Source organism: Malus sylvestris, chromosome 10, assembly GCF_916048215.2.
Source record: "Malus sylvestris chromosome 10, drMalSylv7.2, whole genome shotgun sequence".
Classification (NCBI taxonomy): domain Eukaryota; kingdom Viridiplantae; phylum Streptophyta; class Magnoliopsida; order Rosales; family Rosaceae; genus Malus; species Malus sylvestris.
The window spans coordinates 12,567,111-12,587,387 of NC_062269.1; the positions used below are offsets into that span (position 1 = coordinate 12,567,111).

Consider the following 20,277-nt stretch of genomic DNA (forward strand, 5'->3'; position numbering starts at 1 on the left):
GTGTACACCATCAACCCTTTTTATTTTCAAACCGGCCAATTTTAGGCCAATTCCTACCATTTCTCTTCTGATTTTCCTATCTCCTTCACCTGCAACTTGCTCAACTACCTTCCTCCTTCCCTCTCTACCAAAAATTAAGGGTTTTTAAGGTCTATTTCATGTAGAACTCCATAGGAGAACCCGGGGGGTTCTCGACGACGAATTGTCATTTCGGAGAGTATCACCATTCACATCACCCTTAATCAACTTCCCTTTGACCCAAGAACAAGACCCAACTGGTGGTTGGGGCATTGGAACACCAAGGAAGCCGAATTAAAGAAGGTTTTGTTGGGTGCGAGCCAATTTGAGGGCCTTCCTGGCTAAATTGGACTCGGCCACAAGTATAAAGTTTACTCTACTTGTTGAAATCTTCATTCTTGTAAAATTTGAGAATTTTTGGAAAAAGTCAAATTTTCCGATATGTGACATTCGATTTATGAAAATGTTGTTGATTTGTATATTTTATTGATAAGGTCTGCCACTTGATTATTCTAACAATTGACAATCTTATCATTGAATTGAGACACAATTTTAATATGCTATTGTAGATATTGTTTAAAGACCTTAGGGACTTATAAGTGAAAATCTAGTGATTGGATTTTACGAAGCAAATGACGTAAGATCATGGACCCTACATTAGAATGACGGTTCGATTCCTCATTAAATGTTGTTGTGGGAGACATATGAGAATTTTTGAGTATGTGAATTATCAAAGGAAATCTAAATGTGGACTTGTGCTTTGTTAGGCAGTGATTGAACGTGATGCCTTAACTATCGTGCTAGGGTACATTAGCACATACTCTAGGTAAGTGACTTTAATATATGTGATATTGGTAATTACCAGGTTGTCATAATTATGATCCTGTATGGATGTGAATTGGTTTTATGAATATGTTCTATTGAATTGTTATTCCAATACTTCGATATCAATTTATGTTTATGAAATGGGGTGTGGCATGTATATTGGAAATGTGGTTTGATTTGTATGATTGGCATGTTGAGATTAATGTGAGGACTAGTAATGACCATTAACCATTATGATGGGGATTTGTTGCTTCGATATTGTATCACTTTCCACTTCGGTGATTGGTTCTAAATTTAGTAATTGTGCATAATCTCCCTTTGTTGAGTTTTTGTAAATTAAGTAGCTTGTGCTTGTCTCATTTCTTTAAGCCGCAGTACATTCTGATTGTTGGTCTTCTACAATTCTGTTGAGTGATGGTCCAGAATCGTATCCACTCGGATTCCATTAAGAGATGGTCTGGAATCCCTTCTATTCCGCGATTCCGTTGAGTGATGTTCCAGAATCGTATCTAAATTGGGTTTCATTTAGTTATTGTTACGTATTGTATTTATCGATTACGTTGAGTGAGGGTCCAGAATCGTATCCACTTGGATTCCATTGAGAGATGGTCTGAAATCCCTCCTATTTCACGATTCCGTTATGTGGTGGTCCGAGATCGTACTCACCTTGGGATTTATTGAATTTGAATTGTGATGACTTCAAAGGTGTAGGCTTCGACCAAACTGTGTCGCTCTAACTCTACTTTTCATTGTGTTGTATGAGAAGATGGTTGTGAGATGTTATGATTGGTTTCAGATGAACCGTTGGATGTCTGGGTGACTCCTTCGGGGTTTACAAAAGTTGGTATTGATTTCTTATGAATGATTTATATTCAAGATATGTAAACTGTGTTTGATGGTTGGCATTAGCATTATTATCACATACTTGATATTATTGTCACTCTCCTAAGCTTTGCAACTTATCTAGGTTGTTGTTTGCCTGGTGCACCATTCCGAGGGTATAGGCATTGATCGTTCAGGTGACAGGTTTGAGTAGACTCCAAGAAGTTTGTAGGCGGGGTTAGCAGTGCAATTATCAGAAACTTGGAGCGTTAGGTTACCCTTGTTTCACGTTTGTACTTTATCTTTTGGGACTTTCTTTTGAGCACCTCATACTTGTTCTTAGTAAAGCAAAGATTATGCTTCTTTTTGGGATGTACATATTAGTAAATATTTTGTGGAGAACTTAGCCACCTTCACATTATTTTGGATTATCAGTTAAAGTATTTCATTCCGTATCTTATATCGTATTCAACGAACATTATTTTCCTTGTCACGTGTCGATTTTCGACGTATGTTGGGATCGGGACATGACATGGGCAGCTCATAAAATCATGTGTTGTCATGCTACAGATGCTGCAGGCAGCTGTTATAGGTTGTTGGACAGCAACTTGCTATCTAGAATCTAGAATTCTTTGCAAGAGCATATCAAATTTTGCATCACATTTTTTTCATCTTTTTCTCCATCTTTTCAATTTGAGCTGACACATATGGAGACCCAACAGACATCTCAAAAACGCTCCTAGATTACAGTTGCTCAACTGCCCACTGTTGTGTATTTGCTGCCATTTTTTCAAACAATAGACACGTCTCTTGTGCATTTTTGTCTTTATATGATCCTCCACATAAAGTATTGACAAGAGTCTTTATTGTCATATTTAACCCTCTAAATAATATATGCATCTGAGTAGTACCGTCAATACCCAAGTGAGGACACTTTCTGATCAACTCCTTGGATCGTTCCCAAGCTTCATGAAATTCTTCATTTCGGTTTTTTAGCAAACGATGGAATTTAAATCCTCATGTCAAAAGTCTTAGAAGCTAGATAGTACTTACTTAAGAATTTTTCACTAAGTTGGTCCCAAAAGTTCGTACCGCTATAATAAATAAAGATTTATGGATGAAGTAATCGGAGTGACAAATGGTTACAGTTCTCATGCCTACTTTACCGCAGCTACCATGATCATAGCCATCCCCACTGGAATAAAAATCTTTAATTGGACAATGCTTTTAGATGGAAGTGTGAGGAGCCATCTCCTTGCTTGTTCCTTCAAAGTGCAAGGAAAAAAATGAAGCTTGATAGATTCAGTTGAAAATACCTTCACCAAAATATTCTTGCATCCCATTAAAAATTTTGTAATGTGCATGTTAGGATCGTTAGCTAATAACCCATTAAAAGTAGGTAAAATATTCAACATGTGATGCTTTACTTTCGAATGTAGAACCTTCCTCGACTTCTAGATAGCTAATGCAACTTGGTATGTTAGTGGCATGAGCTGTTAATGTATTCCCCAAGGGCTGACCAACTTTTGTTATAGCAAATGCCATGGTACCTTTGCTGTCCAAAGCCCCAGAAAATATAAATTGCATAAATGTCCCCTGCAGTGAAGGAACCCACTACAGATTCTACTCCATGCGCCTCCTTCTTAATGATTGTTCAGGTTCTGGATCAAAAGGAATGAGTTTCTACCCTGCTGAACGAGTGTTGACCATGTACAGATTCTGTAATTTGCACTGAACAGATTGCTGAAATCTACAGAAAAATAAAATAAAATAATTATTTTTTTATGTGCAACAATAATTAACTAAGAATTTGATTAAAACGAATTATTTTAAACAAGTCCCGGTAACGGTGCCAATTTCTTGATAGGATTTTACCACACGCACAAAAGGATTAAAAACACCTATAATACTTGCAAGAGTAACAAGGATATTGTAGTATAGATGGTTCTAGTAAGGTCGTTCTCCACAAGGATTATTAAATAATTCGTACTAAACCAAATCTCAATTAATTATTTAAAAGCAAAATTTTCATAAGATTGATTTTATGACCTAATTTACTAAAAACGAATTTAATTAAAAAGAGTAGAAAAATCTGCAGTATTAAGAAAAGGAGAGAAAAAGTCTTTAGAAATCAAATTGAGAAAAAACTAGGGTTTCACCGTCACCTTAATAATCCTACGCAGTTATCCCAATTATTTATGACTTATAAATGCATATTTTAAAGCTTAGGTTTTCCTAATATATGCCTACTTAGACCCCCAACATAAAGCGTTTATCAAACATGCAATCCGCTTGTGGTATTCAGATTAAATCTAAACATGCATGACTCATTAAGTTTTGTGAAAACTCTTTGAAAAACCATGCAACCCTTAAGACGTGGTATTCATCCTAAGTGAACTTGCCTATATTAACCACAAGAAGCCTTCGTCAATTTTAGGGACCGACCTCCAACCAAAATTGCATCAAATTACTTTTCTAAACATCCTAATGGTCGCGAATCATCAAGACACTTAGCTAGTTTAAACCGGTGATTAATAATTCAAAAACCTGCATGCATATTATAATAAGTAAATTGAAAAGAAACTACATATTCTTGCTAAGACTCATGGCCTTACCCTAGCAAAAGAGATTAGTTACACATATTCATAATTAAAATCAGAAGTAATTGTATTGAAATTGAAAAAGATCGAAAACACCTTGAATGTAATTCTGAAATCTCTAAGCTTTGGCTAAATTCCTCTCTCAAATATCGCATAGAGAAGAAGAATAATAAGGCCGGCCACAATGGCTTATTTATATTGCTATAATTAAATCCTCCTAGAAAAATGTCTTAGAATAAGACTAGGAAACCAAATAAAATAAAATAAATTAGAAACATAATCTTAAATTGACTAGTAAAATTCGTCCAAAATCTGCACAGCTACATTTTGGACCCATATTTGCTCCAAAACTGACCCATAATAGCTGGATTTCAAGCTTGGAATCTTTTGAACACTTCTTCAGAAGGCCACGATCCCATCAGAGGTTAACTTGAGCTCCAAAAATTGCAATTAAGCCCAAAAATGTTACTTTTCCAGAACTGCACATTGCTTCTTTATTCTATCGCCAGAAAATAACCGTTTGATAGAAAAAGCCGAAATTTTTATACAAACAAGATAAGGAACTCATGAACATCCTCCAATTCGAATCACTTCAAAATTCATCCATTTGATCATGGTTTGCTCCAGAGAAAGTCGAATGTCCTATATTAAAAATATAAAGCAAAATATCAAAACTCTGCCAAAATAATTATCAAAACATATTAAGAATAAGGTAAAATATGTAATATGAAATCGACTCATCAATTTGCATATTACAAGTTTTTTACTCTTCTCTATCGGTTAGATTCCTCCGGTCATTGTCTATTTATTGAATGGCTGAGGCTCTCCCTTCAACATTACTTTTCACAACCATTCTTTCTTAGCTATTCTCTTACTATTTGTTCCACCATGTCAAACCCTCAAGTCACTGCTAACACGTCTCTTACCACGAAAAGGCTTAGAATCTATGCCAACCAATATGTCCCAAACTCGGCAAACCATTTCCCAGTGCGTCAACCTGGACAACATGTGGTTATTAGGAAAGCTAGAAGCACCTTCACGTGAAAAGAAGAATCAGTAGAGTGAACACCACTTTGTGCTCTTCGATTAATGTCGAGCGCGCACATGCAGAGTAGAGTCCTATATGAGCAAATGTTCGGACAATACTTGGATGCCCATCTCATCAAGTGGAAGCTGAGCTTACTTTGGAAAAACGAGGTGAAAAATACCTTCAACTTGGACCACTTTGGTCGTAGATGGTTTGTCTTGGAATTCACTGATGAGGATGACCTGCATCTTGTTCTCGAGAATAGACTTTGGTATGTTAAAGGCCAAATTTTCCACCTTGAGCGCTGGACTATTCAATTCTGTGATATGGGTATAATCTCCGAATTGGTGATGTGGGTTCACCTACCAAGGGTTCCGATGCAGTACAAGGAGGATAATATCTTCAAAGATATCTCACAACCAATAGGCATGATCATTAAAGTGGATGAGATCACACTTGATCTCAATGATCTTTTCGTGAAAGTTCTGATTAAGGTGGATAATAGGTTCCCTTTGAAGAGGGTACTGATCATCAGTAGGCATGAGGATAATCCCATTTTTATTAGTTATGAAACGCTGTTTGAAATCTGTTTTTACTGTGGCAGAAGAAGGATAAATGGTCAATTCTGTCAAAAAGTTGAAGATCGTTGTTTTATGATAGATAGGGTTTTTTATGATGAACCGTTAATCTACCCTGAGGATACACAGGTCGATGAGGATATTAAGTCAAATCTCCATAAGGATGCCATGCTTTGTTTCCTATTTGCTGTCAATGTGGAGGAGGAAAACACGGAAATTGAAGAGCTTGGGCAAAGAGTGGAAGATGATGTTTACGATGATGAACGATGGACAACTGTAATCCCAAGGTGCAAAGGAAGGTGGACAAGTGAAAAAAATGAGAAGTAATGAGGTAGTGAAAGGATCGAAACACAAATGGATTCCTAAGGCAGATTTGTTGCAGTACTGGAGAACAACGAACGTCAGCAAGCGAGGTTTAGTGTCCTGAGTGATGATTCCTCTGGAGTTAGCACTCTCTTAGGTAATTTACTCAGTATTAGAATGCTAATGGAAGATGGATAAATTCCAGTTCAAGCTCTTTTTAAGGTTTGAATGATATGAGCTCTCTGTGTATAATTCTGACCCTGATAGCCGGACTAGTGGTCTCTATCTTTATTGGAACTCTTTGATTTTATCAATTATTGTATTGTCTCTAGCAGGATGAAGCCAGAGATCTGTATGAATGGGGGTATCCCCAAACAACAAAGTTACAATTAAAAAATGAACACTTATATATTAATCTATAAAGTTTTTCATACAAAACACTTAGAATCATTGTTGGCTAAGTCAGTCATATTGATATTAAGAGAAATGCTAAGGAAACTCTCTCAAAGTGGGACTCTCCATGGAGCCTCATATTTTTTGCACAATGTTTAATTATATTGGTACGGGGATTGTGCTAAAAACATAAGGTGTTCCGAAAGTCCATGGAGACTTTCGGAAGAGTCTCCTTAGCATTTCCCTTGATACCAATTAGCATATAGGGTTTAATTTTTATTTTAATTAGGGTTGGTCATTGAGATGCAAAATTGTACAATTTTTCTGTACCCAAAAAAAAATTTGGGTGGGGGCATCCTCTAGGCCTATAGTGGCTCCGTCTTTGATCTCTAGTTCTCGTTACATTTGTTATGTAGTTAAGATGTCAGTCTTGATCAATTATAGATTATTACTTTTCTGTATATGCTCCCTTAAAGGAATCTGCAAACAGATTTATGAGAGGAAATTTTGATGCTTAACCCTATCCATAAACCCTAGTGATTTGAAAGCCCCTGCTCCTGATGGACTCCAAGCAAGCTTCTACCAAGGCTGTTGGGAAGTAGTCAAGGAGTCTGTTATAAATCATATTAATATAGCCCTCATCACCAATGTGAAAAAATTAGAAACTGTGAGTAATTGTAGACCTATTTGTCTCTGTAAAGTAAGCTACAAGATTATTATAAAGGTCATCATTAAAAGGTTAAAGCCTTTATTAGACCATTGCATTTCAATGAACCAAGGTGCCTTTGCCCCTAGTACAATGTTTTGATTGCCCATGAGATATTCTCTAGCTTCAAGGGACAAAAAAAAGAAGGAAAGACTGGGGTTATGACCATCAAATTAGACTTGGAAAAAGCTTATGATTTGTTAAACTGGGATTTCATCAAGTATGTTCTCTTAAGGTTTGGCTTTCATTTTAAATGGGTGGGGAGCTTTAATGAAAAAGGTTTGAGTCAACATTTTCTTAACCAAAAACCATCTATGACTTTTATTTAATAAAAAAAGGCTTGGAATTTAATGAAAAATGACAAAAGTTACATAAAACAAGCCAAAATCAATTAAATCCCACAGGCTGAAACAAAGCCCAACATGCAACATTAAATCTTTCTTTCAGGTTTGCCCCTGACAGAAGTCAACCCACTTCTTATAATACAACTTCACATTATTTACGAAATTACCATTAAGCCCATAAAGCCAACTAAAACCAAAATTAATTTAATTTTTAATTTTTTTCCAGCAGCAAACCATTCTCCTAATTAAAACCCATGTCATTGCACTTCCATTTTTCCTCTCTCGCATCCACCATCCCTACTTCCATTTTTCCTCTCCACATTTCCCACAAACTAAAAATATTACTTTTCAAATTCAATTTAATAAACAAGAAACTTATCCCATTTGAAGCTTTCAATAGTCTAGACCTCCCATGGAAGGAGTAGATTTTGCATCAGGATGCAAGAAGGGTGTAGAGGAGCAGGTCACCCTGGAAAAGAATACAAGGAGGGAGATAGTTGTGTGGAGGAAACTGGCATTTGGTTGGTGGAAGGTTAATTATGCTGGTCCATAGAGAGAAGAGACGGCGATTAGTGGTACGGGTTGGGTGATTAAAAACAACAGTGGTTGGTTCCAATTGGGAGGAGGTCGTGGTAGAGTGAGGGCAGCCTCCAGTTTAGCCATCGAATCTATGGTGATGAGGGAGGCCTTATGGGCCTACATTGAGAAGAGAGCAAGTAATTGTGGAGTCTGACTCCCTTAACCTCATCTTCTGACTCCTTAACCTCATCTTTATGCTAAATGGTAAAGAAATATATGATGCTACCATTGAAAGTTTAATCGGGCGAGGATCCTCATTCCAAAATTATAACCTTCATCTCCAATTATTAGTCCATTATTATTATTTTAATTATTAATTTATTAGCACTATAATCAGGCCTGTAAATATATGTGCATCCACCATAAAATACCATATCAAAATCGTGTTGAAATTCTTATTGAAATAATATAATCAAAGTAAGATAATATAAATTTCATTTAAGTTATTTACAAAGAGTCAGTTTGAGATTGTTGTGGGTTTAAAAAAGTTACCACCAGTCATTATTTCTTAAACGGAATACTAACTATTTCTAAAAATGAAAACGAGTAGTACATTATTTCTGAAACTGAAACAGTACTACACTATTTATGAAACTGAACACGAGTACTACACTATTTCTAAATTGAACACGGGCAGTACACTCATTCTGAAACTAAACACGAATATTACACTATTTTTAAAACTGAACACGAGTACTACACTATTTCTAAAACTGAACACAAGTATCACATTATTTATGAAACTGAACATAGGTACCACACTATTTATGAATTTGACTATTTATGAAACTGACCGCGGGTACTACACTATTTCTAAAACTAAATAGGGGTATTATACTATTTATGAAACCTATTATTTATGAAACTGAACTCGAGTAATATACTATTTCTGAAACTGAATATTGGTACTACCAATATAAAATGTATGCACTAATGCACATAAAAATCAAAGTTATAATAACATGAACCTCCTCTCTTGGCAACTTCAACCAAAACTTCAAACAACCAGAAACAAAAATTTCACAACCAAAATATTATAAGAGTTGAGAAAACTATCTTGTAATCGGTGACACCACCTAATAAGTACATAATGGGCATATTGTACTATATAAACACAGGATAATTTTATCTATCGCATCATTGAGACCTTTAAAATAATATATTTGTTGCCCGTAAATTTCACTTACAAATAAACATTATACAACTAAACGCAATGACATTAGCAAGACAAACCGAAGTTAACTGAAGGTCTAAACTCGAAATAATAAGAAATATCCAAACCAAAGCTTAAAGAATAATATTTATTTGGTTAAAGTTTCACTCAAGCTTGACAGAATATATAAAATCAAGCAAAAGCTTTGTCACCCTAATGCATGTAAACTCAAAACTTCGATTTCGATAACTCGAAAGGCTGCAAATAGAGAGACAAAAAAAAAATGCATAGCCGTGCCGCACACAAATAGCCAGTATTCTAAAAATCGGCCTAGGCGCTGGGCGGTGGGCTTCCGTGCGATTTTGGGCAAAACGTTCAAGAAATCGGAGAGGATCTAGGCGGCCGCCTAGGCAGTGCTAGGCGGAGCTGGACGACCCTCGTCTTTTGGCTCTGCGGCTGTGCAAACTGACCCGTTGATCTCTGTACGAGGACGTTAACAACATGATGGAGGAGTACGACCGCATCGCACATAATCAAAACTCAAAGTCAGTGCGGCTCCGCCTCTTTCCCAGAACTTCTATGCATGAAAACGAAGAATTACCATGGTGGCTTAGAGGGAGTGATAGAGGGAGATGCGATGTGCGGATGAGAGATGGGAGGGTTTGAGTGGTTTTGATTTGTTGCTTTCAAGAAGAGAAGAAGATGGAGGGTTGAAGAGAAGAAGATAGAGGGTTCTCTTGGTAACAGTTAGAGGGAAATGTGCAGATGAGAGATGGAGTGTTGGAGTTATTGTGATTTGTTGTTTTCAAGGAGAGAAGAAGATAGAGGGTTGATGAGAAGAAGATAGAGACTAGACTAGGCAGTAGGGAAAATCGGGAAAGTAGAAAAAGTGCATAGTTTTGTGTGAAAGTCCCTCTTAATAAAAAAAACATAAATAATAATTACCTAATATCAACTAATAAATATATTAGATAAATTTTTTGTTCTGTTTTGAAAACAACTTTATATTATGTTCTTACAATATAATTTTTTTTTTCTTTTGAAGATCAGACTATATTATATTTTGCATTGTATATGTATATCTTTCCAAAAATAAAGTATTACTCAATGTTTATTTATCTATTATATAATAAATTTAACTAATTTATACGATATATATTATTATTTTATTCAAATCCGCATAGGCCGCCTAGGCGTCCGCCTAGACCCCGCCTAGCCGCCTAAGCGCTAGGCTCCTGCTTGCCGTCTGACTAGAGCCTAACGTTTTTTAGAACCTTGCTCTAGGGAATTTTGAGATAACAGTTCACAACCAAAGGCAAAGCTAATAAGGTTTTCTAAAATTTCAATTAATTTTGGTGGCCTTAGGAAAGATTGATGAACTTTAGATATTGATGGTGGACTGACATATATAAGAGAAATAATAATAATCACTAAAACAAGCTATGCTCTTAAACCTGACGAAGTCTTCTCGAAATGTGGTTCTAGTTCAACCATGGATCCGTCCACCCGTCCATATAGCAATATAGCATCCTGCGGGATCTGAAATACAACGTCATCATGGACAGGTGAAAGCTTGTGGATATCGGGAAATTGAGTTTGATCTTGAGGTTGCCGGATATGGTGGATGCGAGTGCTTTGGAAGACGTGGATGGCTTTTGTGGTTGCAGAGACGGTGGGTTTATGAGGTACTGAGATGACGTCGTGGCGGACATGGAGGAGGAGGAGGAGGAGGAGGAGTGCAGGCAAGGAGAGAGGAGACGATCTCCAGATAAGAAGAACACACGCGATGGAAACAGAGAACATAAACGGCCAATACTGACGATAGGGTAAAATTGGAAGCTCAATAAATTACTTATTTGGGCTAGGCTTTATTGGGCTGGTTTGATATTGTGTTTTGTTCTAACCATTAAGTAAAGTTATTACATGGTTTTTTATTAAAATTCAAAGTATTGAAGTCATTTTCATTAGTTTTCCTTTAATTTTATCATAAGCAAGGTATTAAACAAGGAGATCTTCCCTTTCCTTATATTTTCATTCTTTGCACGGAACCTTTAATTAGACATATGAATGCTTTGACAAGGTCTTCTAAGAATCATGTGGGTCTACTAACCTCTCCTAGTGGTTTTAAAATCTCGAACCTAGTGTTTGCAGACGAATGTTTGTTATTTGCTAAAGCCACAAGCAAAGCAGCTAAAGCAGCCAGGAACATTTTAGGGGTGCTTAACTCTTTTGCAAGAGCCTCAGGTGAAAAAAACCGTGGCTACTGCCGAAATGATGGCCCTCACTTGTCTCCTCCCTTTAATCCCAATTTTCCTTTTTCTTTTTCTTCTTGTTTGGTTAGATAGAATAGATCCTGCTACATGTGTTGTCAGATGGATTGAGCCATCTAAGTGAAGGGGGGAGGGGGGGTGGGTTGAGTTAGGTGAGGGAGAAAATCGAACACGAGATCACCAAAAAAAGTGGCAGCTACATAGGTTGCTTTTTAGAAATTTTGATTTTGGAGAGAGAGGAAATCGAACACAAGGTCACGGAATATAACAAAGGCATCATGCCTCCAGTCTCAGCATGTCACGATGTATAGCTGCTGCTGCGCAATTTTGTGTTAGGGCCTAGGATTCTATCCGGATTCTCTTTGGGATGATTCTAGGGATCAATTCATTTTATCCGTTCAACAGTCATTCTACGACCAGAAATCACTTTGAACTTTTTATTTAAAATTGAACACAAACAGTACCTAATAAAAGCTAACCGCACGATGTACGATAAACGGCTAAAATGAATTGATCCCTAGGATCCTCACAAAGAGGATTCGGAGAAGATCATCACAAAGAGGATCCGTAGAGGATCCTCATCTAGCCTCAACTATGCACCAAACATTTTACAAATACATATCATCCTCGCACCCACGTCAATCGAACATGAACCTCTTCCAACCAATTTGTGACGACTGCAACTAGACCAAAAGCTAGTTGGTATATATTCTACGCGCACATAGGCAGGAAAATCAGCAAAAAAAATGAAACTACATGCCAGAAAAACATATTTCTTTCGCCAACAATTGAACAGCTGCTGCAAGACAATAACAAGGACTAAAGTTCCTTTCTATCCACCTTCAGTTTCAACTTCTATGATAAACCATTGAAACTCTTTAGAAACGGAGAAAGAGCCCGAAAAGTTAAGCTGTAAACATATGAAAAGAAACTGCAAGGGGGTGCATAGCAAGCAAGAACAAGTTTACCAAAACTTGTATTTCCATTGCTTGAAGATGTTAGGAGCATAAGAACTACAAAACTACAGAAACGATAACAACCAGTGTAAAAATGCCCACTTTCAATTGGGCTCAAAGTATTTACACTTCATCATCAATCTGTCCTGTCTTGATGAAAATGAGTAGTCAGTACCTCTGAGATTGAGAAGCCAATGGAAGAGTCGACCTCATAAAGTTCTTTTAGCTTATCATCACAAATGGTACTCTGCTTATCAGTTGGATCCTTCAAGGGGGGCGAAACAGCCAAAAAAGTAGGTATGAGATCAAAAATTCAGCACCAAGATACAGTGGGACTTCAAGGAACAGGGAAAAGGGTGGAACGGCAATAAGCAAAAAAGTTAACAAGCTCTATCATGCTCTAAATGTTGGACTGACAAATTCAATGACAGACACAATACTACTAGGCGAGGCATCAATTTTGTATTCTAAAATCTAGAGTGGAACATGACACCGATATTTGACCAAAAAGAGAAATGTGATGTGATGCTGTCCTTGTGCAAGGGTACTTATAAATAGTATTACAAATTAACAACTATCAAGAACAAGAAAAAAAAAATGGGACATAAAGGAAATTCACAACATCGACAATTGGATACCAGTGTTTTGAGGTTTGACCTTTAGAGAGTTTAAAGCTAACAATGGCACAAATCAAGGGTTATACCTCACGCTTTTCACAAGCTCTAGTTGATTATGTTCCTCAGCCTAACTCGATATTCAGAACTTTCATTCACCACATCACAGTAGCCTTGCATTATACTCAGTCTCCAAATATCTTGGTACTAATTATGCAATGACTCTGTGTACCAACCTCAACGATAATCAACTATGATTCATGAAAAAGTTGCAAGATAAACGCTTGATATATTAACCAACCATTTTCTAGCTGCAAGGTCTATGGTGTAATCACAAAAGCATTCTAAAATCATTTGCAGTGACAGGACATAAACAGCGAGCATACTTGAGCTGAGCCTGATGCCACATAATCTTTAATTTCTCAAGCAATCGCTAGCAAGAAAATTAAGCCTTTTAATGTCTATGAACTCAAGGGAGCAAAATAAGCAACATCTATGAAAAAATTTTATATTGTTATTTTAATTTATTCGGGCAGCGGTTCATTTCTCACGGCTTGGAATATTTCATATATAATATAAGAGGTCATATCCAGGTGACTAACAAAACTTAAATTATATGATGTTAAGATCTTGAAAGCATAGGTTTGAAAAGGAACATTGCTGTACCTGTAAATCATTTTTTATGTACTCCTACAGTCTCTTACAGAGAACCCGTGAAAACAAATTTTCCCAGGTAGTAACGAATTTCACAAGAGCATTCAGAAGTGGCAGGGGAGAAAGAAGACCAGAACCACCTTTCTTCACCGGTTTTTCTTTTTTCTTGGGGTAAACTAAATCTAAATATTAAAATGGTACCGAGACTATGTTATTAACAAGTTCATAACTTAGAGCACCTTGATTCATTTCTTAACATTTTATTTGGAGACATTATGACAGTACCAGCATGCAAGATGTGGAATGAATGCCTAAATGAACGATAATTTTGCAACCCAACAAAGTTTGATAAACTGAAGACCTGAATTTATTTATCTCACCTTCTTCTTCCTCCTCTTCAGACTGGTTTTCCTTTTGTGAAGCGTCGTCTCGAGCTGCCAGATTTACAAGTAATACAGTTTGTCAAACTACCGAAGCAGATACCATGATATTTGTCAAAACTTCAACACGAGACTATGTATTCTATGGCAACATAGCATATAGATAGAATGGTGTAGACCAGATAACTGAATGCATTTCCTGAGAAAATTCATCACTTTAATCACTTGACATATAAACAAACACAAAGCAGCCCTACATGGATAAAGGCACACTTTAAAACATGTTAAGTACTCATTCGAAGATGAATGTGCAACCCTAGGTGAAATGTAGGCAATGCTCTTGCTATGTTTCATTCCATCCAACATATGTGGGAGAGGAATCACAATAATTAAGTAATTCATCCCTTCAACACTTTCCTACTAAGCAATTTATATATCATGAATCATGATCCATATGCACAAAACATGGAAATGAATGCGCAAAAAGAATCATATCCAATAAACTGTTCCCCACTCTACACAGTGCAATTTGATTCATCTGTGCTGAAACTGCAGGATTTATGACAATCAAACGTCCTGAACTGCAAATGTGTGGGAAAATGCTTATTTTTTAAGATGTATACCTTCTTCATTTAAGGGCAATATGTGCTTGGACAGAGCTTTATTCATTTGAAACATATTGATGCAATCAACATCAAAAAGGGCACGCAATGACTCATCACATATTATATCTCGTTTGTTCTTTGGATCTTGCAAATTGTTCTCCCGGATATAAATCCAAAGTTTCTTCACGACCTAATTCATAAAAGAATGGAATGGGTGAGGAATAAGTTTTGACATCATACTTTCAACAAATCCCAACTGGCTAAATAAAAGAAATTTCCCTCTCTTTGTCAAAAGTGATTTCTTGAAAATTTAAAATTAAGACCTCTGTTCTGGCCAATGCTGACACTCCAGTGAACTTTTGAAGTTCTGGAGAAAGGCTGCATAATTTGGTAAATCCACCACCACCTCCCCTTTTCTTGACTTCTTTATCCACTTTAGTAGACCTACTTGATAACACTCCATTAGAACAAATAAACACCAGCACCTCAGAACCAGGGTATTTTGCCCCAACGGCCATAGATGGTCATACGAATATAAAATAGATTACTATGGACCCCAGTATATATTGATTATGCAATAAACAGTAAACGACCACTTTTTTTCAAGAGCGGGGAGGGGGAAGTTAGGCGATATTCAAAGCATCACAAGTAAAAACTGTGTGGATGTTATCTTTTAAGAAAGTAAATAAGACGATAAGTGAATTCATTGATTGGGCTTAAAAATTACAGTTTTGGATCTCCAAGAATTCTGTTTTGCCTGGTTCTGTAAATAAATAACAAATAAATCATAATTTAATCTCGACATGTCTTCAAGTTACAGGATTAAACTTTCAAATTCTGACCATGGATAATAGATAAATTAAAAAAAAAAAAAAAACAGTGGAAACAATGAGAAGGTCAACGAAACCAGAAACCTAAATGCAAAACGGTAGGATTTGAAATTAAAAACCCAACCTTCGTTTCTTGCTTTCTTTTCTTCTACCACCTCTTTCTACCTCCACCTCCTCATTTTCCTCCACCTCTTCTTCCTCCTGTTCAGCTACATTACTTCCTTCAGAGACAGAATGATCACTTTCTTCCACTTTCTTCTTTTTCTTTACAGGTTCTGAGTTACACCATGTTATGGTGTTAAGATCTCAAATAAATACTATAACATGCAACTTCAGGTGACAGTAGTCAAGGTAAATGATAAGGAGCATTATAGATACCATTACATGAAATACAGCAATGATGCCAATTGGAAGACTCTTTGTGACGGATGAAGTTGTAAAAAATAAAAAATACCCCAAGTATTAACACACTGAAAAAGAGATTAGCTTATGAGATACAGAAAGTCAAAATAACCCAGAAAAGAAAAATAGAAATCATTGTTTTAAAATTAAAAAAAAAAGCACAAATTTAAAGAATCATGTTTTTCTTTATGCTTTGTAGCAAAATGCTATTTGTTATATTTAATACTTTACTTTCCGAAGAGAGAACAGAAATTAGTGTGAATATGCCTTCTGCTTGGTGAAGAAACCAATCGCATGAACAAAGTACACTGTGAGTGTATGTTTCCACATAACAAATTCACTGTAAGGTATGTTTCCATCCTATAATAACCAATCGCATGAACAAATGATTAGTAACATTGCCTGTCCTCTGTGACTTTACAGTAGAAAATAGAATGTGCTTATAAGAATTTCTGTTCTTTATTTTCACTTTGTGCACGTTTAAGTGTAGTGGAGTTCAAACGCATGTCAAGCAGCAGCATATAGCATGTACATCAAACAAAGTGGAACGTACAAATGAAAAGTATATATATTATTGAGCACTAATCCATATGAAAACATACAGGGTACTAAAATAACATAAACGAGAAAAATAATCAACAACAACAATTGGGTCAATATACGAGTGTCATAAAAATGAGAGAGAGAATTTTGGACATACCATCTTCCCCGCTAAGCGGCCATATATGCTTGGAGAGGACTTTATTCATTTGAAACATATTAATAGAATTAACATGGAAAAGGGAATGTAGTGATTCATCACATCTAATATTTCTCCTATTTTTTGGGTCCTGCAAATCCTTTTCCCGGATATAGGCCCAAATTCTCCTGACCACCTAAGAATGAAAGAGGGAGAATAAGTATGACTTCTTGGTTACAAATCTCCGTCCAAATGAAAGAGGCATTGACAAGTAAACAATAAAAAATTGCTTAACAAATTATACCTCTGTTCTTGCCATTTCGGGCTCCCCAACAAATTCTTGAAGTTGTGGAGACAAGCTACATATTTTATTGAAGCCACCTCTTTTGACGACACCTTTATCCACCCTATTTGGAAATATAACATAGCTTAGAAAAGCTAGAGCCCAGCACAAATACATATTTCCAGAGCAGCATATATCATATACTCTATAGTGTGGGTAAAAGTAACCAAATACAGAAAAAAGTAGATACATTAGGTCCGAGTGGTAAAAATGATAGCAGACTAGCAAGAAATAAAACATATTAAAGATAGAAGAAAAGAAAGATCTGTGAATGGTTAAGAATTCGTTCTTTATACTCTAAAGGTTATTACGTTCTTTGTGTCTGATTGTTTTGTGTACAAAAAAGGGGGAACATAACAATAAATACTAACGCATTCTTCTAGAATCAATTTAAACAAATCCTCGTCCCCGAAGTTTTCAAAGATAACGCCTTACTCTGAGAAATTTTACAATCATATTACAATAAGCTTATAATTGAATGCAACTTAAACAATCCTTAAAGCTCTCTCAAGATATATGCTTTACTTAGGAGAGAAGGCATGTTAGCCGTGCAAGTGTAGTCAGTATATGAGTTTTCCCAATATGGCACATTATCCTTCACTTGTCAGTTTAGTCATGATATGAGCTTCATTCCGTTCTTATAATGTTCTAAACAAATAAAACTTACGTGAAACAGAAGTAACAACAGAATTCTAATGCATACAAGTAATAACATTGTAAAAGGGGCTTACAATAACTAAGGTGGACTTTAAGGGCCATATGTCTAGATACAAATTCACTTAGAACTCAATGTGATTATTAAGGGATGCCAGGAATCCGAACTGACAACTTTGGCATTTTCTATTCACTGTCAACAAGTACACTTGCATATACAACACTACTACACATTGACGTCTCATGTACTCCCAAACCATATCTAAGTATACTACAGCTTAAAACTGGTATACCCAAAAATATTAGGAGCATTTTCAGTTCCAGAATGAGACAGAGAGACGGACTGCTGTCAGCCTCATTTTGCAACCAGTGCCAAAAGCCTCAGTATTTGATAATTCAATGAGCTTTGAGATTTTAGATGATGCACCACACCAGTGTGGACATGTAGAAACACCGAAAAACATTCATTGTTTAAACAGCAACTAAAGAACTATATGCTAACCACTAGTGGAGCCAGTGAGGGCTCAGGAGGATCACTTGACCCTTTTCACTTGCAAAAAAAATTGTTATATGATTGTTTGTATTTGGTTTTTTTATATCAAAATCTTTGAAGGTTTTGACCCTTCCGGTCCATTGAAAACATGATAATTTGATTCTTTGACCTGTATCCTCACCTCAGAGATATAGCTCATGAATGAAATTTACCATTTTGTATTTTTTTTTCGTTTCTATTGTGTCAACAATCACTGATTAGCTAATCACCTTATACAAATCATGTCTAATCATGTCATATTAGAAATGTAGAAGTTAATATACAATAATACATTTAAAATCGTCTTTAACGAGTTTTCGAACTATGATTTTGGGTTATTATACAAGCTTTTATAAAAAAAAAATTCGTTTTCACTTTAAACTTAGAGATGTTTAAGGTTGACCTCATAGTAGAATTTCTGGCTTTGCCACTGACGCTAACATAAAAAGTGCAATACAGACAATGTTGATATAGTTTAACACAACAAAAAGACATCAACTTTCATAAAAATTCTCAGCCATCCAATAGATAAAAGCAATAAAAACCGCCGTTTGGCGCAGATAATTCTCAGAAATATCGACACAATGTGGGTGGGACCCAATCCGAATAAAGAAAAAATTTATCTCATAAGCTCACAACAATTAAATTTCGTGACTACCCACCAACCCAATTTTCCCAGCAGCCAAACACTAATTAAAGAAAATCCAAAAATGCAGTTTAAAAAAAAAAAAAGAGTAATAAAAAAATAACTCACGTTTTTCTCCTTTTCCTTTTGCTTCCCTTCTCTTCCCCTTCCTCCTCCTCTTCTTCTTCGTCTTCTTCCTTAACGTGGTCGTTTTGTTTTGCATTCTCTGAGGCTTCACCGACCTCCTGCTCTGCTTCTTCGTCTTGGGGTTCGGTCTGGGTCTCGAGGTAAATGTCAATTTGGTCCCGGATAAACTTTTTCCGGTCCGACAGATCAACTCCGAAATCGGCTTCGAGTTGCCGGCGAACGCTGCCGGCGGTGGCCGTGTCGAGGTCCGAAGTGCCGAGGATTTCTCTGAGCCGGGTCAGGAGTCCCGAGTCTGATACCATTTTTCCTGGGCCTTTGAATTAACCGGTATTTCGGCAGGGATTGGAGTTTAGGGAGAGGAGAGAGAAAGGAAATGGCGTCTCATGCAAGTGATACCTGTGAAGAAGGAGAAATAAGGAGACGGGTAATGGTGGCGTGTGGACGGGTGAAGGGTATTTCTGGGATTTGAAATTTTGTCTTTGCTTTGCTGGGTCTAAATTCTTCACACTAGTATCTACATTCTACACCTTGGTTGGTTACCTCCTCCATTTTGTACTTAACAAATTATTTTACGATAAAGTAAATAAACTTAAAATTTTGACAAAATTTAGAATTCTATAGATTGACATGTACCAATATTTTTTTTATTTATAAAAAAATTGAAATTTAGAATTTTCGCGTGAAAAAAAACATTTAGAATTTGAAACCTCCAATTTTCAAGTTTAAATCACATGTTAAACTAATCTAGTTTAATATAAAAGGGAAAGATTATTGTTTAAAGTTGTCTCGTATAAATGTTATATGCTTAAACGATAAGTTCAAGGAATATGTAATTGGGAGAATGTGATATAAAAAAGTTAGATTCATGAGATCATTCTCTTTCGTATGCATATCTTAAACGTTCCTGATCATAGGATTGCCAATTGGGCATTGACAGTCCGTTAAGATCAGTACGTGTTATGTCTTCTCTTAGAGAGAGTGACTGGTCTCGAGTCATTGGTGTGACTAACACCAAAAGAAGCATGTAGGTGCTCAATAGAGAATGAGTCCACTAAACGTGATCAATAAGGAGTTACTATACTCATGTCACATGAAAACTCATGGTTGGGAAAATGCAAGTTAGTCTTTTGACTTGAGGCATCATAGTTGTCTTATGGTTAGGTCCTTGATCTTTAACTATGTCAAAGTCACTGTGTCAAAGGATGTCCACGGCATAGTTAGGGTTAAGCCACTTAGTC

The 20,277-nt window shown here is 36.2% G+C and overlaps 1 protein-coding gene and 1 long non-coding RNA gene across 3 annotated transcripts; one reads left to right on the plus strand and one right to left on the minus strand.

The window, feature by feature from the left end:
• Positions 1-33: 33 nt before the first annotated feature.
• Positions 34-2,122, plus strand: LOC126587105 (uncharacterized). Its single transcript, XR_007610988.1, has 3 exons — positions 34-380; positions 786-844; positions 1,848-2,122. It is a non-coding gene; the product is annotated as an uncharacterized LOC126587105 (long non-coding RNA).
• A 10,459-nt stretch (positions 2,123-12,581) lies between these two features.
• Positions 12,582-19,558, minus strand: LOC126587791 (upstream activation factor subunit UAF30-like). Of its 2 annotated transcripts, none has more exons than XM_050252863.1 (8): positions 19,022-19,558; positions 17,043-17,145; positions 16,760-16,934; positions 15,782-15,932; positions 15,151-15,271; positions 14,846-15,017; positions 14,223-14,276; positions 12,582-12,919 (listed from the first exon to the last, which is right to left on the minus strand). In XM_050252863.1, exons 1-8 carry the CDS (start codon positions 19,339-19,341, stop codon positions 12,912-12,914), a joined length of 1,104 nt encoding a protein of 367 aa, XP_050108820.1. In that variant the 5' UTR covers positions 19,342-19,558; the 3' UTR covers positions 12,582-12,911. The 2 variants fall into 2 exon arrangements, with proteins under 2 accessions (XP_050108820.1, XP_050108819.1); XM_050252862.1 differs by having other exon boundaries at positions 12,582-12,839; positions 19,022-19,557.
• Positions 19,559-20,277: the final 719 nt, after the last annotated feature.

What these genes read in the sequence shown, in the direction of transcription:
- LOC126587791 (XM_050252862.1), bottom strand. Translation starts at nt 19,341, where the DNA reads ATGGTATCAGACTCGGGACTCCTGACCCGGCTCAGAGAAATCCTCGGC. An exon ending in GCCGCTTAGCGGGGAAGATG is followed by an intron (nt 15,933 to 16,759) that starts GTATGTCCAAAA and finishes GGTGTAACTCAG; the next exon opens with AACCTGTAAAGAAAAAGAAG. An exon ending in CAGCATTGGCCAGAACAGAG is followed by an intron (nt 15,018 to 15,150) that starts GTCTTAATTTTA and finishes TTTATGAATTAG; the next exon opens with GTCGTGAAGAAACTTTGGAT.